The sequence below is a fragment of the Neurospora hispaniola genome, assembly GCF_033458365.1.
Source record: "Neurospora hispaniola strain FGSC 10403 chromosome Unknown B0T23scaffold_6, whole genome shotgun sequence".
Classification (NCBI taxonomy): Eukaryota; Fungi; Ascomycota; class Sordariomycetes; order Sordariales; family Sordariaceae; genus Neurospora; species Neurospora hispaniola.
This window is the reverse complement of record NW_026944411.1, coordinates 2,269,484-2,290,227: the sequence shown is the minus strand read 5'-3', so window position 1 is coordinate 2,290,227 and position 20,744 is coordinate 2,269,484. Positions and strand designations below refer to the sequence as shown.

The following is a 20,744-nucleotide window of genomic DNA, read 5'->3' as shown; positions in this document are numbered from 1 at the left end:
TATCTTGCAGGGCCGGGTGGTGGTTAGGTGAGCGCTAACACCGCCAGGGGGAGCACAGGGTGGGTCCGCGGAAGGCCAACCTCGTTCGCCTGTTGGCAGAATGGACTCCCTAGGCCTCGAGGTAGCTTGGGTATGGAGGTGCTCCTATTTCCGACAAGATTAGCTTCTCATTTTTGCTTTTTTTACCCTATCACTTCATCATGTTTGATTGGCCTTGACCGCCATCATCCCAGTTCCGGGTGCGCGTCCCTCAGCCCTTGACGTTCGCGGATCGGATTTGTCTGTCCCGGCTGGAGACGGCCAGTGGAAATCGTCGGCTGCTCTGCTGGAGGAAGTCGCAATGACGGCTGTGATAACCGAATCTGTGACGAGCTCCTTCCTCGATAGGGAAGGAGGAGGTGCTTCCATTACTACCTCAGGACTCTCTAGTAGCATAGTACACTGTAGTGGCATATCACGGAAATCGGTCCTTAATCTCCAGGTGCGACATGCCATTACGCATGGCACTACAGCTGTCCGGCACCTGTAAAACCGCATCGAAAAAAAAACTTGGTTGCTGTTCATCCTTGCAATGGGCCGAGGTATGGACTTGGATTCTAGGCCCAACACCTTGTTCACATCACGCTCTTGTCAGCTTCTCCCGCCTGTTTCCAATTATTTGTCATTGATCTTGGTATGCTACAAGAGGAGCTTACACAGCGGCTTCGACTCTTCTAGGGAGCTTCTCAGTAGGGCAGCTGTGGCCAGGATCTGCAGGTTTTCTCGCCATTTTGTACGAGTAGGCGTGTAGGCAAAGATGCTGGTGGTGGCTGGGACACTTTGACGATGGAAAGCCTCAATGGCTAGCATCGTGTTTTGTTTAGGCTTCTTTAGGGTCATCTCTGGTTGACCTGAATCTCCATTGTCCATCTTCATCCCTGTACATGGCAATCCGGATATGCCCAACTCTGTCCATCAAGCCGCCCGGTACGTCCATGCCATCCCCGACGTGGGCATGAATGTTGTCGTCGACTCGGACGAACAGCATGGGCAACGCATCTCCTTTCCAAGCAGACACTCCATGACGAGCACTGATGACAACGGTACGGACAAAGTAGTAGAAACTGATCAGTAGCATGCAGCCGGGGTAAAACATCCACCACCACTGGACTCTGATAAAAGGGGCAAGCTGCGTGGCAGATCCAGCATATACCTTGGTGCCGCCCAGTCCGTTGGAGAGTCTCCCATTGATACGAACCTCGGCCGTCATGGCTCGCGTGAAGCTCTCCATCCAGGCCTCCAGGTTATTGGTTGCGTTCCACATGGCTTCAACCCAGTCCGACGAGTAATCCAGCATGTTTGTGTCGGCGCGGACAACTCCAGACGTTATGTCAGCCATGAACGTTCGCAAAGCGGTTATGGCCTCATTGGATACTGAGTAGGTCGTTGTGTTGTCAGCATTCAGATGCTCAGGCAGGCCGATGAAGGTATATCCAGCGCCATGGAGGTTGCCACCAACGACATGTGCACGTTCCGTGGTGGACCAGTTTCCCACAATGGTCTCATTGTGCGTCCCATCATAGACCAAGAGCTTGAAACTCTGGACGCAGAACCATAGAGCACATTCGGTACCCGTGACCGACAATCCCTGATCTTCAGATTGGACGAGGGAGAGCATGTCAAAAACCGAAAAGTAGGCCCGATTTGTCGACGTGATGGGATGAGATGTTCCGTTGGAGGGAGCTACTTTGAAGATGTTGAACTCGGCCGCTGGATCCATGGGAACATCCAGTGTGTTACCGGAGTCAACGCTGTATGTGCACATGCGTGAAGTTTCGTTGCAAGTCGATGAGACGTTGTTGACGGTGACACACTCTCCACAAGCCGCCAGAGTCGGGAATACTGGCCAAGAACAGTTTCCGGTTTCGCAGTACACAGGGAGCCTCGACATCTCGGTTGAAATGATGCCGCTGTAGATGGCTGCCTTTGTAGAGAGCGACGGTACCAAGTCTCCAAGGTAGCCTCCTCGCCTCATGTAAGCGTCCTAGACTTCGGATCGTGGAGGAGGCGGTGCCGGACCATACCCACGGCTGAGAATTCGGGGGCGCTGCTCAAAGAGAACCATTTGCTGGCTGAAGGTCTCAAACCAGTGTGATAGGATGATGATAAGCGCGCCGATACACCCAAGATGTTTGAGCTTCATCCGCCAGAGCAAGCGCAAGCTGCCTCGTATTCCTCGAGACGATCCATCAAAGACGCTGAAGTCTGACAGCAGCGCATCGTGGCTGTAACGTTGTTGCGAGATTTCCGATACCCAAAGCCACGCACCTTGGCTTAGGCAAGAGCCAACGAAGCCCATTAGTGAGAGTCGGAAAATTGTGACCATGACAATGAGGACCGAGTCAAATTGTACTCCGACACCCAATTCAGGCACAAGCTGGTTGTCGTAGTATCTGAGAAGAATCACCAGCCCAACTGCCGTGAAAACGCATATGATGGCGTACCAGAACTCTTGCTGCCACTAAGCTGCGTAGGTGAAATGTTTTCTGGCACGAGCCCTCTGGCTGTGGCGATGCGGAACTCCCTGCTTCTCCAGCTCTGGCCCAAGGTCAATATCAGTGAAGGCCTCGTGCACTTCGTCTTTGTCTGGATGGGAGGCAAAGGTCGTATCTCGGCGTTCTTCCGGCTGTTGAGTATCGATCCGGTGACTGGTTTTGGGAGATAAATGCTCAGATGGTTCTCTGATGCTGCTGATGGGTACGTGGCGGCGAGTACCGCTCTCGCTCACCCTATCGCCTCTAGCCCAAGGATCCATTGCGCAAGACGGAGGAGGCTGGATGGGTCGAGTACGCTGGAAATCTATTTCAAGGTGAGGCGAAGCTGTTGAAAGATGCTAGCGAGGTCCTGCGCAGACGGATTCTAGGTGGTGATAGGTTGGAAATCGAGGTTAAAGATGTTAGGTAATAAAGACAAGATGCTGGTGATGTGATGGAGAGAGATTCTCTTTGTAATGGGGTAATGGCTTGACTGGCCACCGCAGAACTTTGCTCTTCCGGGAAGGCCCGAGGTTGTCTCCATCTCGATCGCATCGCGTAACGGGATCACTGGACCTTCCGCAACTTTCCATGTCATCTTACATGGCAGGTGATTCTGACAAAAGATGACTGGAAAACACTGAACATGCTCAGTGTGATTTGAGCGCAAGAGTAGGCTGTGCAACCGCTCCCAGGCGACAGATGGTATTGATGAGGCGAAGCGACATGACGCAAGCCACCATGGACCGGTATAAGGACTCGGACCTCCACATCCTCCTTCTAGGAAGCAGATACTATCATAAGCTTCAGGATAACCGTTTTCCTTCCTCTTCTTTTGAATTACTAGATGATGAGTGGAGGTAGTTTTCCGGTAATCAGCATGAGATCATTTGTGTTCTTCTACCTCGGTATCGGCGGGGTAGTAGCGCACGGTATCCCTCATTCCTTCTCCTCCTCCTCCTCTTCGTCCTTCTGGGTCTCCAGCAACAACAGAGGACATCCAGCTTCGCTTGATGACCCAACTGAAGACGACATCGATGTCGTGACGGGAAGTCAGTTTCACGGACTCAAGACGTTCGCCAGCCTTCCGTATGTGAATTGTTTTTCGGACGAAGAAGCGGCCTCCAAGAAATACGACATTGCTGTTCTTGGCGCTCCCTTTGATACGGTTCGTCTTGTTTCGTTCCTCTTTGGCAAGATTAGCCCAGTTGTCTTACCAGCAACACACCTTCTTGCAGGCTGTTACCGGACGACCAGGAGCCCGCTATGGGCCGACAGGAATAAGGATCGGAAGTCAACGCCTTGGAGGATTCGATTACTACACGGGTAAGTACGTTTCGGCTTTCAACCTCTCTGCGGCACTTACTGCAGTACCACCACCACCATCTCAAGGACCGACCATCGAGTTCCCCAATTCTCGAGCTATGGTACCTCCAAAGTACACAGTGGTACCCAATATAGATGATAACTCATCGCCAAACAAAACCCCACTGAGAATACCACTCGAAAATTGTTAAGGTCACCGCTCCCAGATTCCAACTAACTCGATGTAATGGTTGGTTACTTGCAGACGAAGATGCATTGCATGAATGGGCTACCATCGTGGACTGCGGCGACGCAACCTTGACCTGGCTCGACAATACCGTTGCCTTCAAGCATCTCGACAAGGCGCATCGAGTCATATCCGGGCGGCCCACCGCCAACGACACGGTTGCAACGGTGCCGAGAATATTGACGTTGGGTGGTGATCACAGCACCACTCTTTCGGCACTGCGATCAACGTTTCGACGATGGGGTCAGGTGTCCGTGATACATTTGGATAGTCACATCGGTGGGTGTGTCGATGCGGCAGCCTAGCATGTGACCACTAACCTCACGACAGACACATGGAGTCCTGACGTTCTCGGAGGCATCTCTGACTATGCGTAAGTCAATCTTCCAGACCCAGAGGCACCCAGCGAGGCTCAAAGACAACTCACCAAGTAACACTCCCTATTGGCACAGAGGTCTCAACCACGGAACCTTCCTTCACATTGCCCACGAAGAAGTAAGGTCCCCTCTCATCGACCGCCCATAAACATCCACCCAATTACTGACACAGAGTCCTCCAGGGCTTAATCCGCAACACCTCCATCCACGCCGGCACTCGCGGCCCTATTATCATGCACAGTGACCGTGATAACGACAAGCGCTGCGGCTTCGCCGTCATCACAGCCCGGGACATTGACAAGCACGGTATCGACTGGATCATCTCCGCCATCAAGGCCCGAGTGGGTAACTCGAGGGTGTACATCAGCGTCGATATTGACGTTCTGGATCCGGCATTTGCTCCGGGCACGGGCACCGCTGAGCCAGGTGGCTGGTCGACGAGGGAATTGCTGACTATCATTGACGGGCTGAGAGGCTTATCTGTCGTCGGAGCCGATGTGGTTGAGGTGAGTCCGGTTTATGATAATACGGGGGAGACGACGGTCCTGGCGGCTGCGCAGGTTGGGCTGTCGCTCATTAGTTTGATGGTTGCCAAGCCGGTGAGTGACTGATGGATCATTGCAAGCGATTGTGCTAGTTGGCCTGCAGTGATGCAGATAAAGCAAAGCAAAGCAAAGCAAAGGTTCGATATGTCTACAACCCCGGAATGATACCATCTTCCGTGCTCGTAGTATCGTACAATACAATGCTGGATCGTTTGTCAATTTGGTATATCAGTTATGTGTTCAATAGCGTAGTTTTGGGGCTCTTATTAACCTTTCCAGAGAGAAAATGTCCTCCGTTTGAAGCGATACGGGATAATAGCAAGGAATTATGAGGCCATCGGAGCCTCGAATGGATGCCCCCTTGAATCCCTTTCTATCCCCTTCAAGACCTTTTAAGATGCGATAAAAAAGCCAAACTCTTTTCTATATCCAGTAAAGCACTAGCCCTTTAAACTAGACCAAAAAAAACAAACCAGGGCTGAACTGTACTTACACTGGTCTCCTCGCCGTCTTGGCATCAGTACACAAGTAGACACGACTGTAACAATTAGGGAAGCATCAAGTATCGAAACCATTGCTAGATCTGTTCGATTTGGTCGGGGGAGAAGAGTAACGGATACGGTCAAGGTCACGGGCACATAAAACCCCGAAAATACCAGGCCAAAGGCACTTAAGTGATGCAGAAAAGTCTCAAATAAAACTTGATAATAGGTTACAAGAAAAAGAATATCTTCCCCAAGGTTTTGCTTTACTGTTGACCCTTTTTTCCACTTGGTTTATTTGCGTCGTTTGCTTAGCGTAGCAGCCTTGCACCGGCAGGTATTCATGGGGAAGTTGAAGCAAAATATCGTGGAAAGTCAGCAAAATGAAAGACGACCAAAACGGGGAGATGGTTTGGTTGGGGTTATCTGACCTAGCTCACAGATGAATCGACAGTGCTGTGATCTTGTAGATCCTTTTGGGATCAGAGGTGGCGTCGAGGGCAGAGAGGAAACACGTACTTCTACCAATAGATGACAGAATGCATCACCATCTTTCAACAGACAATTGGGCAACGGACCAAAAACCAATCTCCCCTTTTCATTCTCTGTCTGATGGGTGAAAACAACAAACGCCGTGCTTAACAATACTGATCATGACAATGCAACAGACAAACAAAACTGCAAGCGTAATAACAGACTCTCGTGCTTCTCATCGTCCCCACTCATATACTGTGTCCTAATATCATCACGCTCTTCTCCTTGTCAGCCATACCCTCGCACATTCTGCTCGCTGTCCTTCCACCTACCCTCGACCACCTTTTATTCCATCCCCCTCACCGACCCCCTCCCTGATGACGGGGTAACATCACCCGCGAACCTCGCCCTAGGAGCATGTCCAACAGCCTGCAAAGAAGGATTACCGGTCGAGCCTAGGCCACTTCCAAAGTGATGCCAGCAATTAGGTGCTTGGAGGATATACCTATAATCACAAGAAACGGAGATTATCCAAGGATGTGTCAGCCAATTTAAACGTCCATCACCACCGACCACAGATATTCAGCTTTTCCGTGCGAACATTATTAAACCAACCCCCTCAACAAGACCAACCTCCCATCCCTCCTCGCAACCAAGCACGAGAACCTTGCAGGACCAAAAAGCACATACCTAGCCATAGCCTCTCGAAACCGACTCTTATACTCCTTCGGACTCGTCACCGTCGGCCGATTCCTCCCTCCCCCCGCAAACCCCCTATCTTTGATCCAGCTTTCGAGGCGTTTGTCCCACGTCCAGGTGCGGATGCAATCAATCATGCCCACCACCAGCTCCTTCTTGTTCTCCTCGACGGCGATCATCAACGAGTAATCCATCACGTTTTGGCGCGCGAGGAAAAGCGTATCGTTCCATACCGATGCGCGCAGGAGCCGTTTGGAGTGCTCCCGTGCGAAGAGAGGGGATTCCCAGATGTACTCGACCATGTTCTCGTCCAACAAAACTTCGTTTTGCTCGCCGGTTGATTGGATCTTTCTATTGCGCATGGACCCCTTGAGGTCGAACGTGCGGGTTGGTGAGCGGTCGTAGAACAAATTCTCCATGAGCAGCAGGTCAAGTTTGACTTCCGTGTTGGTGATGGGGTTTTTGATGATTACTTGGAAGAAACCCAACATCTTGGCGATGACGGAGGGGAGTTCATGAAATAGGGCTTGGGCCATAAACTCAAAGTAGACGGGTGCAAAACCGAGAAAGGCGGAGGTCTCGACGGGAGAAAGCGATTTCATGACGAGTCGGTCGTCGAGAGTCTTGAGGAAGACCGATTTGGTCTTGCCGCCTTTGGAGTCCCATTTGAGACAGCGAGAGAGCGATTCGACAATGCGGTCGCCGACGCCGCATTTGCGTCGTAACGCGTCGAATTGCTCGGCGAAGAAGATCTTGCAGGTGAACTTGCCGGAGCCTTCCATGAATTGGAACTTGAGGTGGGTGCCAAAGGGGCGGAGCATGCTCTGTTCTAGTTCGGCTTCGCTGAGGTCTGGACCGGCGCCGCCGCTCTTAATCTCCAGCATGCCGCTGTCACTACTCTCTTCGAAATCCTGGGACGCTGGCTCTTGCTGTTGCTCTTTCTGCTGCCTTTGCGATTGTTGCTGCTGCTGCTGGGTTCTCCTAGAGTTCCTTCGAATGTTTCGAAGTTGGATATGGTAGTCCGTGGAGTTCATCGCAAAGGCCACAACCGAACTTGGCTCGTCTTCTCTGACAATCACGTCCGAGTCCGTAAACATGTGGTCGGTTGAATTGTAAGGGTAGTCAAGCGTAGGCCATCCACTGGCGGAGCGTTCGGCCCAGAAGTTGGTGAGCATTGTCATGAGACTCTTCCTTTGATGCTTCGGCAGCTCTTCAGGTATTTCCTCACTTGGCTCGATGGATGCAGCAAGGTCCCTCACATCGGTCGGGATATCGTCATACGTATATGATGACCGGTCGGCATCACTATCTGCACCTTCACCATCGGAGTCAGCTTCACTCTCGTGTTGTCCTTCGTCTCCCTCCGCTTCATGGTTCCCATCTTGATGGGTATGCTCTTGAGATGGGATCTCAATCGACGAAGTGCGACCATGGTCTGCAGACAATCTGGCAGGATCCCCTTGGATTTGATCCGACGGAGAGGAGCCCTCTATTGGTCTTCTGTCTTTCGAGTCCTTGTCACCAGGATGGCCCTCTTCCGCGGTACCGGGTTCTTGAACGGCCTGGTCGACATCCTCGTAGATCTCCACGATAGCCTTGGTTGTTGAACGTGGCAGATATGCACGAGGAAAAGACATCTTGGCCTGCCGCTCTCTCTTGTCCTTGATTCGCTCCTTCTCGAATTCTCGACTCAACTCCTCAAAGTGACGTGCAAGAGTGAACACCTTCGACGAATTCCTATGCCGATAGCGTGGGATGGCAGAAGGGCGGATCTTCATCCCAAGGAACTTCTTATCTCCCTTGGCAGATGAGCCGTCCCCTGTTGCCCGTGCGAGATCACCCGGCTCTGGCATCTTATGCTCCTTAGCCTTCGGGATAGCGGACTGGAGCTTCGGAATAACTCCCACCGGCTGCGAAATGGCCCGTGTTAAGGGAGGCGATAACGCCAAACCCGCCTTACGAGATGACGTGCGCTCCGGTACAATGGGCCTGTAACCTTCCATCGAACCCTCGCCGCCGGCAGCATGGGTGGTAGCCTCAGGCATGGCTACATGTTGTTCTCGGCGCTTGGGTTCCATCATCTTTGCCAGAGACGACTCATGAGGCGCTTCGTTAACTTTTGAGAGAGATGTTGGTTGTTGTGTGGGGGCTGCGGGCGCAACAATCGGCGTTGGATCATTGACGGTGACCTTTGCTGCTTCCAGGACGGGATCCCCCTTCCTAAGGAGCGTGGGCGAGGATGCAGTTGCAAGGTCAAGATGCTCAACTCCATCCAGGATGGAGCCGGCCTCTTCTACTGCTTCCTCACTTACCACAGGAATAGGTTTGGTCGCTGAAGACACTGGAGAATGCGTCTTGGGACTGGGGCCTTCATCTTCCGTTGGCTGCGATGGCTTTTCTTTCACCTCAATTTCGCTGGCGTTGACATTGGAGTGAATTATCTCAGGCTTCTCCCCAAGTTCAGCACCTGAGGATCCAGATTTTGGGTCAAACATCTTCTTCAGCTGGATGATAGTCAACTGACGAACATCTTTGTCCGAAAGGAAGTCGGCCTCAAATTTAGTGAATGCGACGTCCCATTCAGTAGCTCTCTCGGCCATCTGACGTATGACTCCGTTCATGGGAAGAACCTCGTAGTACTTTGAGCCCATGTAGGCATCCTGGAGGTCTTGAATCAGCTCGGCCTGGTCCTCTTGTGCCTTCTTTGTCATTCTTTCCACCTCAGCCTTGCAATGCTCCGTTTTCTCCGGCAAGACGCTATCGATTCTGATGCTCTTCAGCCTGGCTTTTACGGAGTTGATGAAGCGGTTCCAGCGCTCTTCGGCCTTGAGAAAGACTTGATTTTTCAACTCCAGATCATGGTCAACCTTCCAGGTGATACGAGATCTAGGTACAATGATTTCGTACAAGTCGATCGGGTCGTAGTGTATCCTGACGGCAATGTCGCGGTATAGGTAGTAAAAGAAGCGAACATGGTCTTTCTTATGATCGTGAGGACATCCTGTTTCTGGGTGAAGGCGTAGACCACGGCTCCAGAACGACAGTTCCAGATACTTTGCGAAAGAATACTTCCAGGTGCTCACTGACATGGGCATCAGTCCGAAATGTTTGTTGCATAACTTGCAGTAATTCCACATGCAGATGCCGGTGCCATCTTGCCAACCATCCCTTTCGTGCGGTTTCTCGGGAAAGTTCTCTGGCCATTTTGGCTTGTCCTCCACCATGACAGTAATTCGCGCGTTTTCGTGAACATATGTCTGGTAATGCTCAAACATCTTTCGGTCGCATCCATTGGAGTGACAGATTGAGTCGGCGCTTTCGCAGACGTCCTCTATGTACTGCCCCAGGGTGCAATCTTGGTACATTCCACTAAGTGGGTCTGGATTCTCCTTGTAGAACTCAAAGGCGACCACGCTGGGCTCCGTGCATGGAACTTGGGTCACGTTGCATGTGACTGAGTACAGAATAACGATGCTCTGATGGGAGTATGGATCAAAGAGGTCGAGGCTTCCCTGGATATAATTCTCCCACTGTCTGGTTTGAGTCTGATAGTTGTACAAGGCCTTGTCGTATTCCGCATCATGGACAGCATGGAGCACCTCCATGATGTGGCGCGGTGCCTTTTGGCCAAGTTCATGCACCATTTCAGGCTTGATAAGCTGAAATTGCCTAGGCTGAGGCTCACTCTTCTCGCTCTCTCCGAGTTCTTCGACGATGTCCTGGTCACGAAGACGTTTGAGATACACCAGACGCCTCTCCTGCTCTCGCGCTTTCATGAGCAGGTAAGGTTGAGTGAACTTGACGAAGGGTGACGCAGAGAGAATTCTGGTCTCATATTTGGCTACCATGTCACCATAGTATGTCGGCATAGGCAAGTTTTCGGCACCTTGACCTTCATGGGTTTCTGACTCAGCGCGAAGCAATTCCTCCTCAGTCTCTTCCTTGATCGACGAGCTGGTGTCTAGGGCGGCGGCTGAATGTTCCTCAGCCGAAGGTATGCTCCCGACAGGTCTAGCAGTCGCTTGAGATGGTTCTAAAGACTGATCATGTTCAGAGACGTGGTGGATCACGCTGTGAGGGGAATTTTTCCCAGTCTGCGCGCTTGGAGTAGTTGACGACGGGTCTTGACTGCCGTTACTCAGGAGCTTCGTAGTTGATCGTGGAGGGGACTCGAGCTCTTCAGGCACAAAAACAAATTCATCGCGCATAAGACAGGATTCGAGCTTTAGGTTGTAAACCACATAAACCATGAACTCGGTGATTCTCTTCATGCGGGACAGAATCTCTGTCGACCCGCCGCGAAGAGCAATAGTACAGCCGCGCTCTTTTGGGCAGCCAGAAATGAAAATGTACGTCTTCTTCCTGCCTTTGAGCTCCTTGTTGACGAAGGTCTTGACTTCAAAGCTTTGGCAGGTTCCGACGCGCGCACCCAAGCTTAGCATATCCATGGATGAGATGATGGGAATGTTGGCAATTCTGGAGACAGCCTCGATAACTGACGGTTTGACGTTATACACGACCGCAACGTCGGCTTCCGAGAGATATTGTAAAGCCACGCCAGAAACGTTCTTTTCGACGAGCAACACCCGAGGCTCGAGGTTCAGGATTCGACCCACCACCATCCTCAAATACTCCTTTTCCTGCTCTATGACCGGCTGCAAGCTCATAAAATGCTGCTCCTGGTGCCGCTGATACTCAATTGGAAAAGTGATGATGACGATTTTGGGATTTTCAATCTTGCGGGGCATAGTCTTGAGGGCCAAGTTCTTGGAAAAGACGACTCCATGGACGTAAGCAGTATCGCCAGGTTTTCCGCCAGGTATCTTTTTCAACTTGATCCAGTGGCGAATGTCCATGTCATCTCCGTTGCGGACATCCGGATCAACGTCGTCAGCACATCTATCAAGGATTGGGATGAGGGCCTTTTCCCACGCTGCAGGGTTGGGGATTTCTGCATCGTTCAAAAGCTGCCGAAAAAGCTTCTTGACGTGGTTCATGCTTATGGGGTTTAATCCACCGGTTGATGACCTGCCCTCGAAGTAAGAATCCCTTCTACTGAGTGCAGATGCTTCGACAACTCCAGGATTGTCCCAGAGAGACAAGGCGTCAGCTGAAGCGCCAGGGTTTAGCATCATGCTAAAGATGCCAGATCTTGGGCGAGGTGACCGCAGCGGATGGCCCGTGACACTTGCAGTGCTGAGATTTCTCTTTCTGGTTGGCCGGGTGTGGAGAGAGAGAGTTGGTAAGCAAGTGTCTTCGTGGCCTCTGCTGGTATAACTAAGTCCGCTGATGCTCTTCTCGCCGTGACGGAACCGATGTTTTCTGTTTGCAGCATTCATAAAGGCACCCATGCTTGTTTTGTCGGGATCGAGGCTGGCCGCTGGCGCATCATTGCTATTCATGGTTGCAAATATGCTACTCATTTGTTCGTCATCAGTTGACTCGTCCGACATGTAAGGGGCAAGTTCTGGATCAATGATATTGTCGTCATGGAAGGCGCTGAGCTTGGATTTCCTCCCAAGGTCTTCGCTAGCAGGCTTGCGAAACGGTGCCCTATCGTCAGTCGCAGAAGACTTGAACCTAGTCAAGAAGGTATGTTTTGAATGAAGCCTGCGATGACTAGATGATTGCGGTCGGTTCGCCGCGAGTGATCTCAGCGACCGAGATGATCCGGGGCGGCTGAGCTGTGGCATATCAATCTCCAGAACAGCCGAGTGACGATTGCTGTCGCCAACTCGGCGTGTGGCCGGAATCGCCATCATTGGTGTCTTGGCGGACCTTGTGTCATTTGCTTGCTCCGTTCGCTCCGCAATACTAACCTCATCATCAGCCTGAGGTCGAGCAAGAGCAAGAGGAGGCGGCTTAGTCTGGTTGGAACGAAAGATGGCGGGCAAGAAGGGCTCATCCGCCGAATCATCTGAGCCGCTTTCATAGCGGCGGTTTATGACCTCCAAGCAATTCTTGCAGACGCGAAGCGTTCCCTGGACGCCAAACTTCTGTCCTGAAATGGTAGAGGTGCATTTTGAACAGAAGATGCAGCCACACGTGCGGCAGTGGTGCTTGCGCCGAAAGGCAGTAAATGGGCTCCCGCAGGCAAAGCATTCTTTGGTGGTTTCGTCTTTCATCCAGAACTCTTTGCTGAGGACCTGCTTCTTCATCATTTCTAGTCTAGCATTGACGACCTCGGGGGCTCCTTCGTTTGTCGTGGTGCCTGGGATTTTCATTGCTCCAGATTGCAACCTCTGTGGTTTGACATTGTGAGTAAACGAGTCATGATAGATAGTGCTGTGAGCTGATGTGCTGATGGGACTGGGCTGTGCCTTGCCAGGCTCCATGGACGAGGACCTGGAATGGCTATGGACTCTGGACTGGCTTATGCGGTCAATAATGGCAGGCCTTCGCTTGACTTGAGTGGTCTCAGACAAGCGCGAGGAGGCAGAGGAGATGCACACGTCTGGTATAGGCCCAGAAGGGCTCATGGGACTGTTGATGCCTCCGTCGATACTCACAGCGTCCTCCATTCTACTGCGCGCCAAAGCGGCCGTCGTGGTATCTACACTTGTTCCCACGGCAATGCTAGGCGACATGGATCCGTCACCATGTCTGCTGATGCTCCGCCGGCTAGAACCCCAACTTGAGGGCTCGTCGAGGTGTTTGGCAGGACCCCTAGAGCTGTCTCTTTCGAGAGACCCTTTTCCCATGAAGGGGGCAACGGTAGGGCTGGCCGCGGTTGACTGGGGCGTCCTTCCTGTCCTCGGAATTGTCTGTGCGCTTGAGTTCCCGGTCTTGAGGCTCGGCAGCGTACCAAGTGATGGTGGTCTGGTTGTCTGTGGGGGGGACTGGAGGTCTGCGGGAATGGTGGTTGGCGAAATTGGAGATGTGCCGGTAGACACAGCGGGTGGGATGTCAAGAGAGGCGGGCCCGTCAAAGGCATGCCTTGCTTCAAAGGGTGATTTTGCATCGAAGGGCGACTTTGTATCAAAGGGCGACTTTGTATCAAAAGGCGACTTGATGGACGAACCGTCTCCCTTTGGAGGGGAGGCAACCGATATCTTGGTGCTACTGTTGTTGGGGCTATTGGGAATTGGGCTCTTGAGATTCTTGGGCGTGGCATCCTGGGTGTTAGTAGAACTTTCAGCCTCCTGGGCAGCAGGTTTCCCTGCCACCCCGACAACCTCCTTTAAACGGCTGTAGAGACCACTTAAGCCTTGTTGTACCAAGTCACCCGTAGTTCCCTTTTTCTCGGCGACAGGCACGGTAGGTGGAGGTGGCGGGGCGAAATCATTGAAGGTGGTCAGGACCCCAGATTGGCTTGCTGTATTGTGAATTCGGTCAAGAGTGTGAGCGAGCTGTTCCTGGTTGACATGAGAAGAGATGGAGAGGGCGGCCATGGAGTCGCGACGGCCGCCCGGATAGTCGGACTCGGACGAATGGTCGCCATTGTTGGAGCGCGAAAGGGGACCAAGGGGGAGCTTGAATGGCCTGTGTGAGCTGGAAGCCATCTCGGCGGACGCAACAGACGGAACTGACGACAGAGATGTCGTTGCTATTCCAGGAGGCGAAAAGGGTCGGAAATCATTCTTTATCAGGTACACTCTCCGGGTTGAACAAGTGGACAAGGTGACGTCGAGCAGGCGGGTATGGTCATGGGCAGTGGTGGATTGGCCGGTCAATCGCAAAAGGGTATAAAGGCGGGACACGAAGGCGGCAGGCCTGACATGGAATGGTTTATATCTTGGACAGCTGATAGCCGATTCTGGCGCCGTCTAGCTCAGGTTTCGTCTTGACTCTGGTTGTTGTTTGGGTGTCCAGCGATGGTTTGCCCCGCGGCCTAGCCTAGCCTTGTAGGTCATAGGTTTGTCGTTATCTACGAGGGGACCAATGGAAAAAGAATAAAGAACCTATCAGATGGGTTAGCTTGGGTTGGTTGGTCAAGGTTTCCCGCTTTCAAGACCCCAACTGTTGGGCCGCCTTGTTGGGTGGTGAATGTGTGACGTGAAGAGTGAAGACTCACAGCAGGTTGAGAAAGAAATGGACTTTGACGGTCAGCCAGCTGCCAGCCCAGTGGAACGGAAGGGGGAAAAAAAAGTGACAAGTTGAAGTCGCGGTGGTACGGATGGAATCGTGGAGAAGGTCAATCAATAGTAGCCGGATGACGTGGGGTGCATCAGACAAGGGGGCACACCCAGTCAGTCAGTCAGGAATCGGATCTGGAAAAGAAGGGTCCAGCAAGGTACGAAGGTAAGGTTTGTAGGGTATCCCGCCTCAGATATTTCACATGTTGTTGGCAAAAGAAAATATTGAAGGACGAGGTTGTTGTTTGGTTGGGCGGGAAGGCCAATGGGTGGTTAGCCAAAGTCGTCAGGGTAGGCACCACTCCCGCTCGCTTAGGTAAAGGTAGTAGTTCCGTTGAGATGGATGTTGTGTTGTCAGTGGTAAGCGATCATGTAGGAAAATCATCAAGTTCAGGCACCGGCGGGCCGCCCAGATGGATGTTTGGATCCCGTCTGCGTCTCGGCGTCTACCGTCAATGTCGTCTCCAGCGGGATCTCTTGATGGTTACAAGAGGCAGGCAAACTTTCAGTTGTGGTTGGAGACCGAGAGCCCCTCTGACACTGCCAACCCAAACGTATGGCGTCACAGGGGTTGGTTGGCTGATTTTGCTGTGTACAAGAATGTCTCACGTTGCGGCTACACATTGTGCTGTACTACGGTAATATCTTGTTCAGAACTCATGTGTGGTCTGGTCCAGAACGTTGGGGGTCGGGTCTGAGCTTCTGCTTTCTCATCTAACGGCGGCCAGCTGGCGGCCGTCACACAGATCTGACACTGGCAATTCCCTTGGTCTAGAGGTATGTATGTACCTCCAGTCCGACTCGACTGGCTCAGTCTCCAACTCGATGCTTGGCGCACCTCCAGCGTTACCTACCTACCACTGGAGGTCATTGCAGCCAATCAGTCGCGACGCGCATTGGGACAATCATTTGGAGGTCCCGGTCGGTGTTGACTTCGACTTGCACACTTTGGAACTGAGGAATCATATCCTCCATCATCCAGCTAACTCAACATCACACCGCCCATATGGCTGTGTAGCTTCGTCTTCACTTTCTACAATCATTCTGCAACTGGCGCGCTGACCTTTACCAAAACCACAACAGAAAGCAGTACCATCTGCCGTCAGACTCATTCCGAGCTTCGTCTAGCATCGACATGCTCCCGACTCCCATACGATGCAATGCTATACAGAGTTGACGCCGCCCACGGCCGTCACCCATTCGGTAACCCTCCAGCTCGTCCCTGGTCAGGGCACTAATCTCGCCGTCGCAAAAGCGTCGTTACTCCAGATCTTCAAGACCAAAGTCGTTTCCGCCGAGATCGATACCTACGCTACACTCAATGGGACAAATACATCCAGCAAGGCTGCCACGGCCGGCCGCTACGATAGCAGGCTCGTAAACGACGATGACGGCTTTGAGGCCTCGTTTCTGGGAGGAGATAATATCGCCGCAAGGGCCGATCGTGCCAACAGCGCCAAGCTGGTTCTTGTCGCCGAGGTCACGCTGCCCGGCACCATAACAGGTCTTGCCCGAATCAAGAAGCCCAGCGGCAGCTCGTCTGGCGGCGCCGACTGCTTGCTCCTTTCCTTCCGCGATGCCCGCCTTAGTCTGGTCGAGTGGAACGTCGAACGCAACACGCTCGAGACCGTCTCAATTCACTACTACGAAAAAGAGGAGCTCGTAGGAAGTCCGTGGGTCGCGCCACTGCATCAGTATCCCACTTTGTTGGTCGCAGACCCAGCGAGTAGGTGCGCGGCGCTCAAGTTCAGCGAAAGGAACTTGGCCATATTGCCCTTCAAGCAGCCGGATGAGGACATGGACATGGATAACTGGGATGAAGAGCTGGACGGCCCCAGGCCCAAAAAGGACCTTTCCGGCGCCGTCGCAAATGGAGCTAGCACTATAGAAGACACACCATATTCACCATCTTTCGTCCTTCGCCTCTCCAAACTTGAAGCTAGTCTCCTTCATCCTGTGCATCTCGCCTTCCTGCATGAGTATCGAGACCCCACCATTGGTGTCCTGTCCTCCACCAAGACCGCCTCCAACTCGCTTGGTCACAAGGACCACTTCACATACATGGTCTTCACCCTAGACCTCCAGCAAAGGGCGTCAACCACCATCCTGGCTGTCAATGGCCTGCCTCAGGATCTCTTTCGTGTTGTCGCCCTTCCGGCACCCGTGGGTGGTGCTCTGCTCGTAGGAGCCAACGAACTCATTCATATTGACCAGTCTGGCAAATCAAATGGGATTGCTGTCAACCCCCTTACCAAGCAGACCACCTCTTTTAGTCTTGTCGACCAATCCGACCTGGACCTTCGTCTCGAAGGCTGCGCTATCGACGTCTTGGCGGCAGAACTCGGGGAGTTCCTCCTGATTCTTAACGACGGACGCCTGGGGCTCATCACCTTCCGCATCGACGGCCGTACGGTATCAGGCCTGAGCATCAAGATGCTAGCCCCAGAAGCGGGAGGTAGTCTTATCCAGTCCCGTGTTACTTCGCTGTCCCGGATGGGGAGGTCTACCGTGTTTGTGGGCTCCGAAGAAGGTGATTCCGTCTTGCTTGGCTGGACTAGGAGACAGGGCCAAACGCAGAAGAGGAAATCGCGAATCCAGGATGCCGATCTGGACCTGGACCTGGACGATGAAGATCTCGAGGACGACGACGATGATGACTTGTATGGCGAGGAGTCGACCTCTCCAGAGCAAGCCATGTCCGCCGCCAAAGCCATCAAAAGCGGAGATCTCAACTTCCGCATCCACGACCGACTCCTGAGCATCGCACCAATACAAAAGATGACATATGGTCAACCCGTCACATTACCCGACAGCGAGGAGGAACGGAACTCTGAAGGTGTCCGCAGCGATCTCCAACTGGTCTGTGCCGTAGGACGAGGAAAAGCCAGCGCACTTGCCATCATGAACCTGGCGATACAACCAAAGATCATTGGAAGATTCGAGTTCCCAGAGGCAAGAGGATTTTGGACAGTGTGTGCCAAGAAGCCCATTCCAAAGACCCTGGTGGGTGATAAGGGCCCCATGAACAATGACTACGACACCTCTGGACAGTACCACAAGTTCATGATCGTAGCCAAAGTGGACCTTGACGGATATGAAACGTCTGATGTGTATGCCCTTACGGCAGCTGGCTTTGAGAGTCTTACTGGAACAGAATTCGAGCCGGCTGCTGGATTTACGGTGGAGGCAGGGACCATGGGGAAGGACTCCAGAATTCTTCAAGTCCTCAAGTCAGAAGTACGCTGCTATGACGGAGGTATGTAAGATCAAAGCTTACGCGACGCCTCAAGTGGCATACTAACACAACCTCTCTAGACCTGGGGCTAAGCCAGATTGTGCCTATGCTCGACGAAGAGACAGGAGCGGAACCGCGGGTCCGGACTGCCAGCATTGCTGACCCATTCCTTCTTCTCATCCGGGACGACTTTAGCGTGTTCATCGCGGAAATGAGCCCAAAGCTCTTGGAACTTGAAGAGGTGGAGAAGGAGGATCAGATTTTGACCAGCACAAAGTGGTTGGCCGGATGCTTGTACACCGACACCTCCGGTGTGTTTGCCGATGAGACGGTGGGCAAGGCAACAAAAGACAATATCCTCATGTTCCTGCTGAGTACCAGCGGTGTTTTATATGTAAGGACGTCAGGACCTCCACAAACGGATGAAGACATGCTGACGTACTTTACTAGATTTACCGTCTACCTGACTTGACGAAACCAGTTTATGTGGCAGAAGGGCTTTCTTACATACCACCCGGACTTTCTGCCGACTATGCCGCCAGGAAAGGCACAGCTAAAGAGTCCGTTGCGGAGATCTTGGTTGCTGATTTGGGCGACACGACTCACAAATCACCATATCTTATCGTATGTCCTCATAGACCCGTCTTGCCATGACAATAGCTAACCGATAGATGTACAGCTTCGCCATGCTAATGATGATCTCACACTATACCAACCCTACCGGCTCAAGGCTACTGCTGGACAGCCTTTCTCAAAATCCCTCTTCTTCCAAAAAGTACCCAACTCAACCTTTGCCAAAGCTCCCGAGGAGAAGCCAGTAGACGACGACGAGCCTCACAATGCACAGCGCTTCCTTCCTATGCGGCGCTGCAGCAACATTTCTGGCTATAGTACCGTCTTCCTTCCTGGGTCGTCGCCCAGCTTCATCTTAAAGACAGCCAAGTCCAGTCCCAGGGTTCTGAGCCTACAAGGATCCGGTGTTCAAGCCATGAGCTCTTTCCACACCGAAGGTTGCGAGCATGGCTTTATCTACGCCGATACCAACGGGATCGCTAGGGTGACACAAATTCCTACAGACAGCAGCTACGCCGAACTTGGTCTCTCCGTCAAGAAGATCGCCGTAGGAGTTGACACGCAGTCGGTGGCTTACCACCCGCCTACACAGGCCTATGTGGTGGGTTGCAACGACGTTGAGCCATTTGAGCTACCCAAAGATGACGATTACCACAAGGAATGGGCACGCGAGAATATCACGTTCAAGCCCATGGTTGATCGCGGCGTGCTGAAATTGCTTAGTGGGATCACTTGGACTGTCATTGACACCGTTGAGATGGAGCCGTGCGAGACAGTTCTTTGCGTCGAGACACTCAACCTTGAAGTGTCGGAGTCGACCAACGAGCGTAAACAGCTCATCGCTGTCGGCACCGCTCTCATCAAGGGCGAAGATCTTCCAACCAGAGGCCGCGTCTACGTCTTTGACATTGCCGACGTCATCCCCGAGCCTGGCAAGCCTGAGACCAGTAAGAAGCTGAAGCTGGTCGCCAAGGAGGATATTCCGCGCGGCGCGGTCACAGCACTCTCCGAGGTGGGCACCCAAGGTCTAATGCTCGTCGCGCAGGGCCAAAAGTGCATGGTGCGCGGTCTCAAGGAAGACGGGACCCTCTTGCCCGTGGCGTTTATGGATATGAACTGTTACGTCACGAGTGTCAAGGAGCTGCCCGGCACGGGACTCTGTCTAATGGCCGACGCCTTCAAGGGCGTGTGGTTCACGGGTTATACGGAAGAGCCTTACAAAATGATGCTATTCGGCAAGAGCTCCACTAGGATGGAGGTGTTGAACGCAGATTTCCTGCCTGATGGAAAGGAACTTTACATCGTGGCTAGCGATGCAGATGGTCACATTCACATTCTGCAATTTGACCCCGAGCGTATGTATCCCCTCTTTTTCTGCTTCTCTTCTTCTTCTCAAATCCACGAACTAACATATTCTTTCCAGATCCCAAATCCCTCCAAGGCCATCTCCTCCTCCACCGCACAACCTTCAACACCGGCGCCCACCACCCCACCTCTTCCCTCCTCCTCCCCGCCGTCTACCCTAACCCCTCCTCCTTGTCTTCCAACTCGGAAGAAAACTCTCCACACATCCTCCTCCTAGCCTCCCCTACTGGCGTCCTTGCCACCCTCCGCCCCCTCCAAGAGAACGCCTACCGCCGCCTTTCCTCTCTAGCAGTGCAACTTACTAACGGCCTCCCCCACCCGGCGGGCCTCAACCCCAAGGGCTACCGCCTGCCGTCACCATCCGCCTCCGCCAGCATGCAGCTGCCGGGCGTGGACGCAGGTATCGGCAGGAACATTGTCGACGGTAAAATCCTGGAGCGGTTCTTGGAGCTGGGAACGGGCAAACGGCAAGAAATGGCGGGACGGGCCGGGTACGTGGTTGGTACCGGTGCACATGGGGTCAATCCGGCGGGCAGTGGGAAGATGATGGGAGGTGGTGGTGGGTTGAGTTTGGCGGGATTGAGGTTGAACGGGTTGCATGGGCAGGAAGGAGGGATGGAGTGGGAGGAGGTCAGAGGGGAGTTGGGAGTGGTGCTTGGGTGGAGTGGGTTGGGCTATTTTTGAGGAGATACATAGACTGGCTGGGGGTTGCGGGTCATACGGATATTTCGAGAAGGTCCGTAGGTGAATGAATAAAAAGGAGTGGGCTGGGAGTTTGTAGACAACACATGGAAATTCGGCTGTAAATCATTTCAGTTGTTCTGATGTCTGCGGAGTTCATGGTATGAGAAACC

General features: G+C 52.8%; 4 protein-coding genes across 4 annotated transcripts; 2 read left to right on the top strand and 2 right to left on the bottom strand.

The window, feature by feature from the left end:
- Positions 1–224: 224 nt before the first annotated feature.
- B0T23DRAFT_406506 (uncharacterized protein) lies at positions 225–2,794 on the bottom strand (the record flags this gene model as incomplete). Its single annotated transcript, XM_062839113.1, has 6 exons — positions 225–325; positions 370–410; positions 696–809; positions 891–1,790; positions 2,064–2,454; positions 2,533–2,794. 6 exons carry the CDS (start codon positions 2,792–2,794, stop codon positions 225–227), a joined length of 1,809 nt encoding a protein of 602 aa, XP_062690991.1.
- Positions 2,795–3,239: 445 nt separating this feature from the next.
- B0T23DRAFT_445634 (arginase family-domain-containing protein) lies at positions 3,240–5,053 on the top strand (the record flags this gene model as incomplete). The annotated part of the gene is made up of 7 exons (XM_062840934.1): positions 3,240–3,244; positions 3,399–3,606; positions 3,822–3,839; positions 4,032–4,344; positions 4,396–4,438; positions 4,518–4,560; positions 4,625–5,053. 7 exons carry the CDS (start codon positions 3,240–3,242, stop codon positions 5,051–5,053), a joined length of 1,059 nt encoding a protein of 352 aa, XP_062690990.1.
- A 1,040-nt stretch (positions 5,054–6,093) lies between these two features.
- Positions 6,094–14,543, bottom strand: B0T23DRAFT_197955 (uncharacterized protein). The gene is made up of 2 exons (XM_062833330.1): positions 6,634–14,543; positions 6,094–6,448 (listed from the first exon to the last, which is right to left on the bottom strand). The coding sequence occupies exons 1-2, from the start codon at positions 14,142–14,144 to the stop codon at positions 6,289–6,291; spliced, it is 7,671 nt and encodes a 2,556-aa protein (XP_062690989.1). The 5' UTR covers positions 14,145–14,543; the 3' UTR covers positions 6,094–6,288.
- Positions 14,544–15,442: 899 nt separating this feature from the next.
- Positions 15,443–20,744, top strand: B0T23DRAFT_362711 (protein cft-1). The gene is made up of 5 exons (XM_062836309.1): positions 15,443–17,973; positions 18,033–18,346; positions 18,403–18,576; positions 18,632–19,880; positions 19,949–20,744. Exons 1-5 carry the CDS (start codon positions 15,873–15,875, stop codon positions 20,572–20,574), a joined length of 4,464 nt encoding a protein of 1,487 aa, XP_062690988.1. The 5' UTR covers positions 15,443–15,872; the 3' UTR covers positions 20,575–20,744.

Excerpts from the sequence above, each read along its gene's own strand:
- B0T23DRAFT_197955 (XM_062833330.1), bottom strand. The coding sequence starts at position 14,144 with ATGGCTTCCAGCTCACACAGGCCATTCAAGCTCCCCCTTGGTCCCCTT. Across the intron at positions 6,449-6,633 it reads TTTCGAGAGGCTATGGCTAG|GTATATCCTCCAAGCACCTA; the intron begins GTATGTGCTTTT and ends TTGTGATTATAG.
- B0T23DRAFT_362711 (XM_062836309.1), top strand. The coding sequence starts at position 15,873 with ATGCAATGCTATACAGAGTTGACGCCGCCCACGGCCGTCACCCATTCG. Across the intron at positions 18,347-18,402 it reads GTACCAGCGGTGTTTTATAT|ATTTACCGTCTACCTGACTT; the intron begins GTAAGGACGTCA and ends GTACTTTACTAG. Across the intron at positions 18,577-18,631 it reads ACAAATCACCATATCTTATC|CTTCGCCATGCTAATGATGA; the intron begins GTATGTCCTCAT and ends ATAGATGTACAG.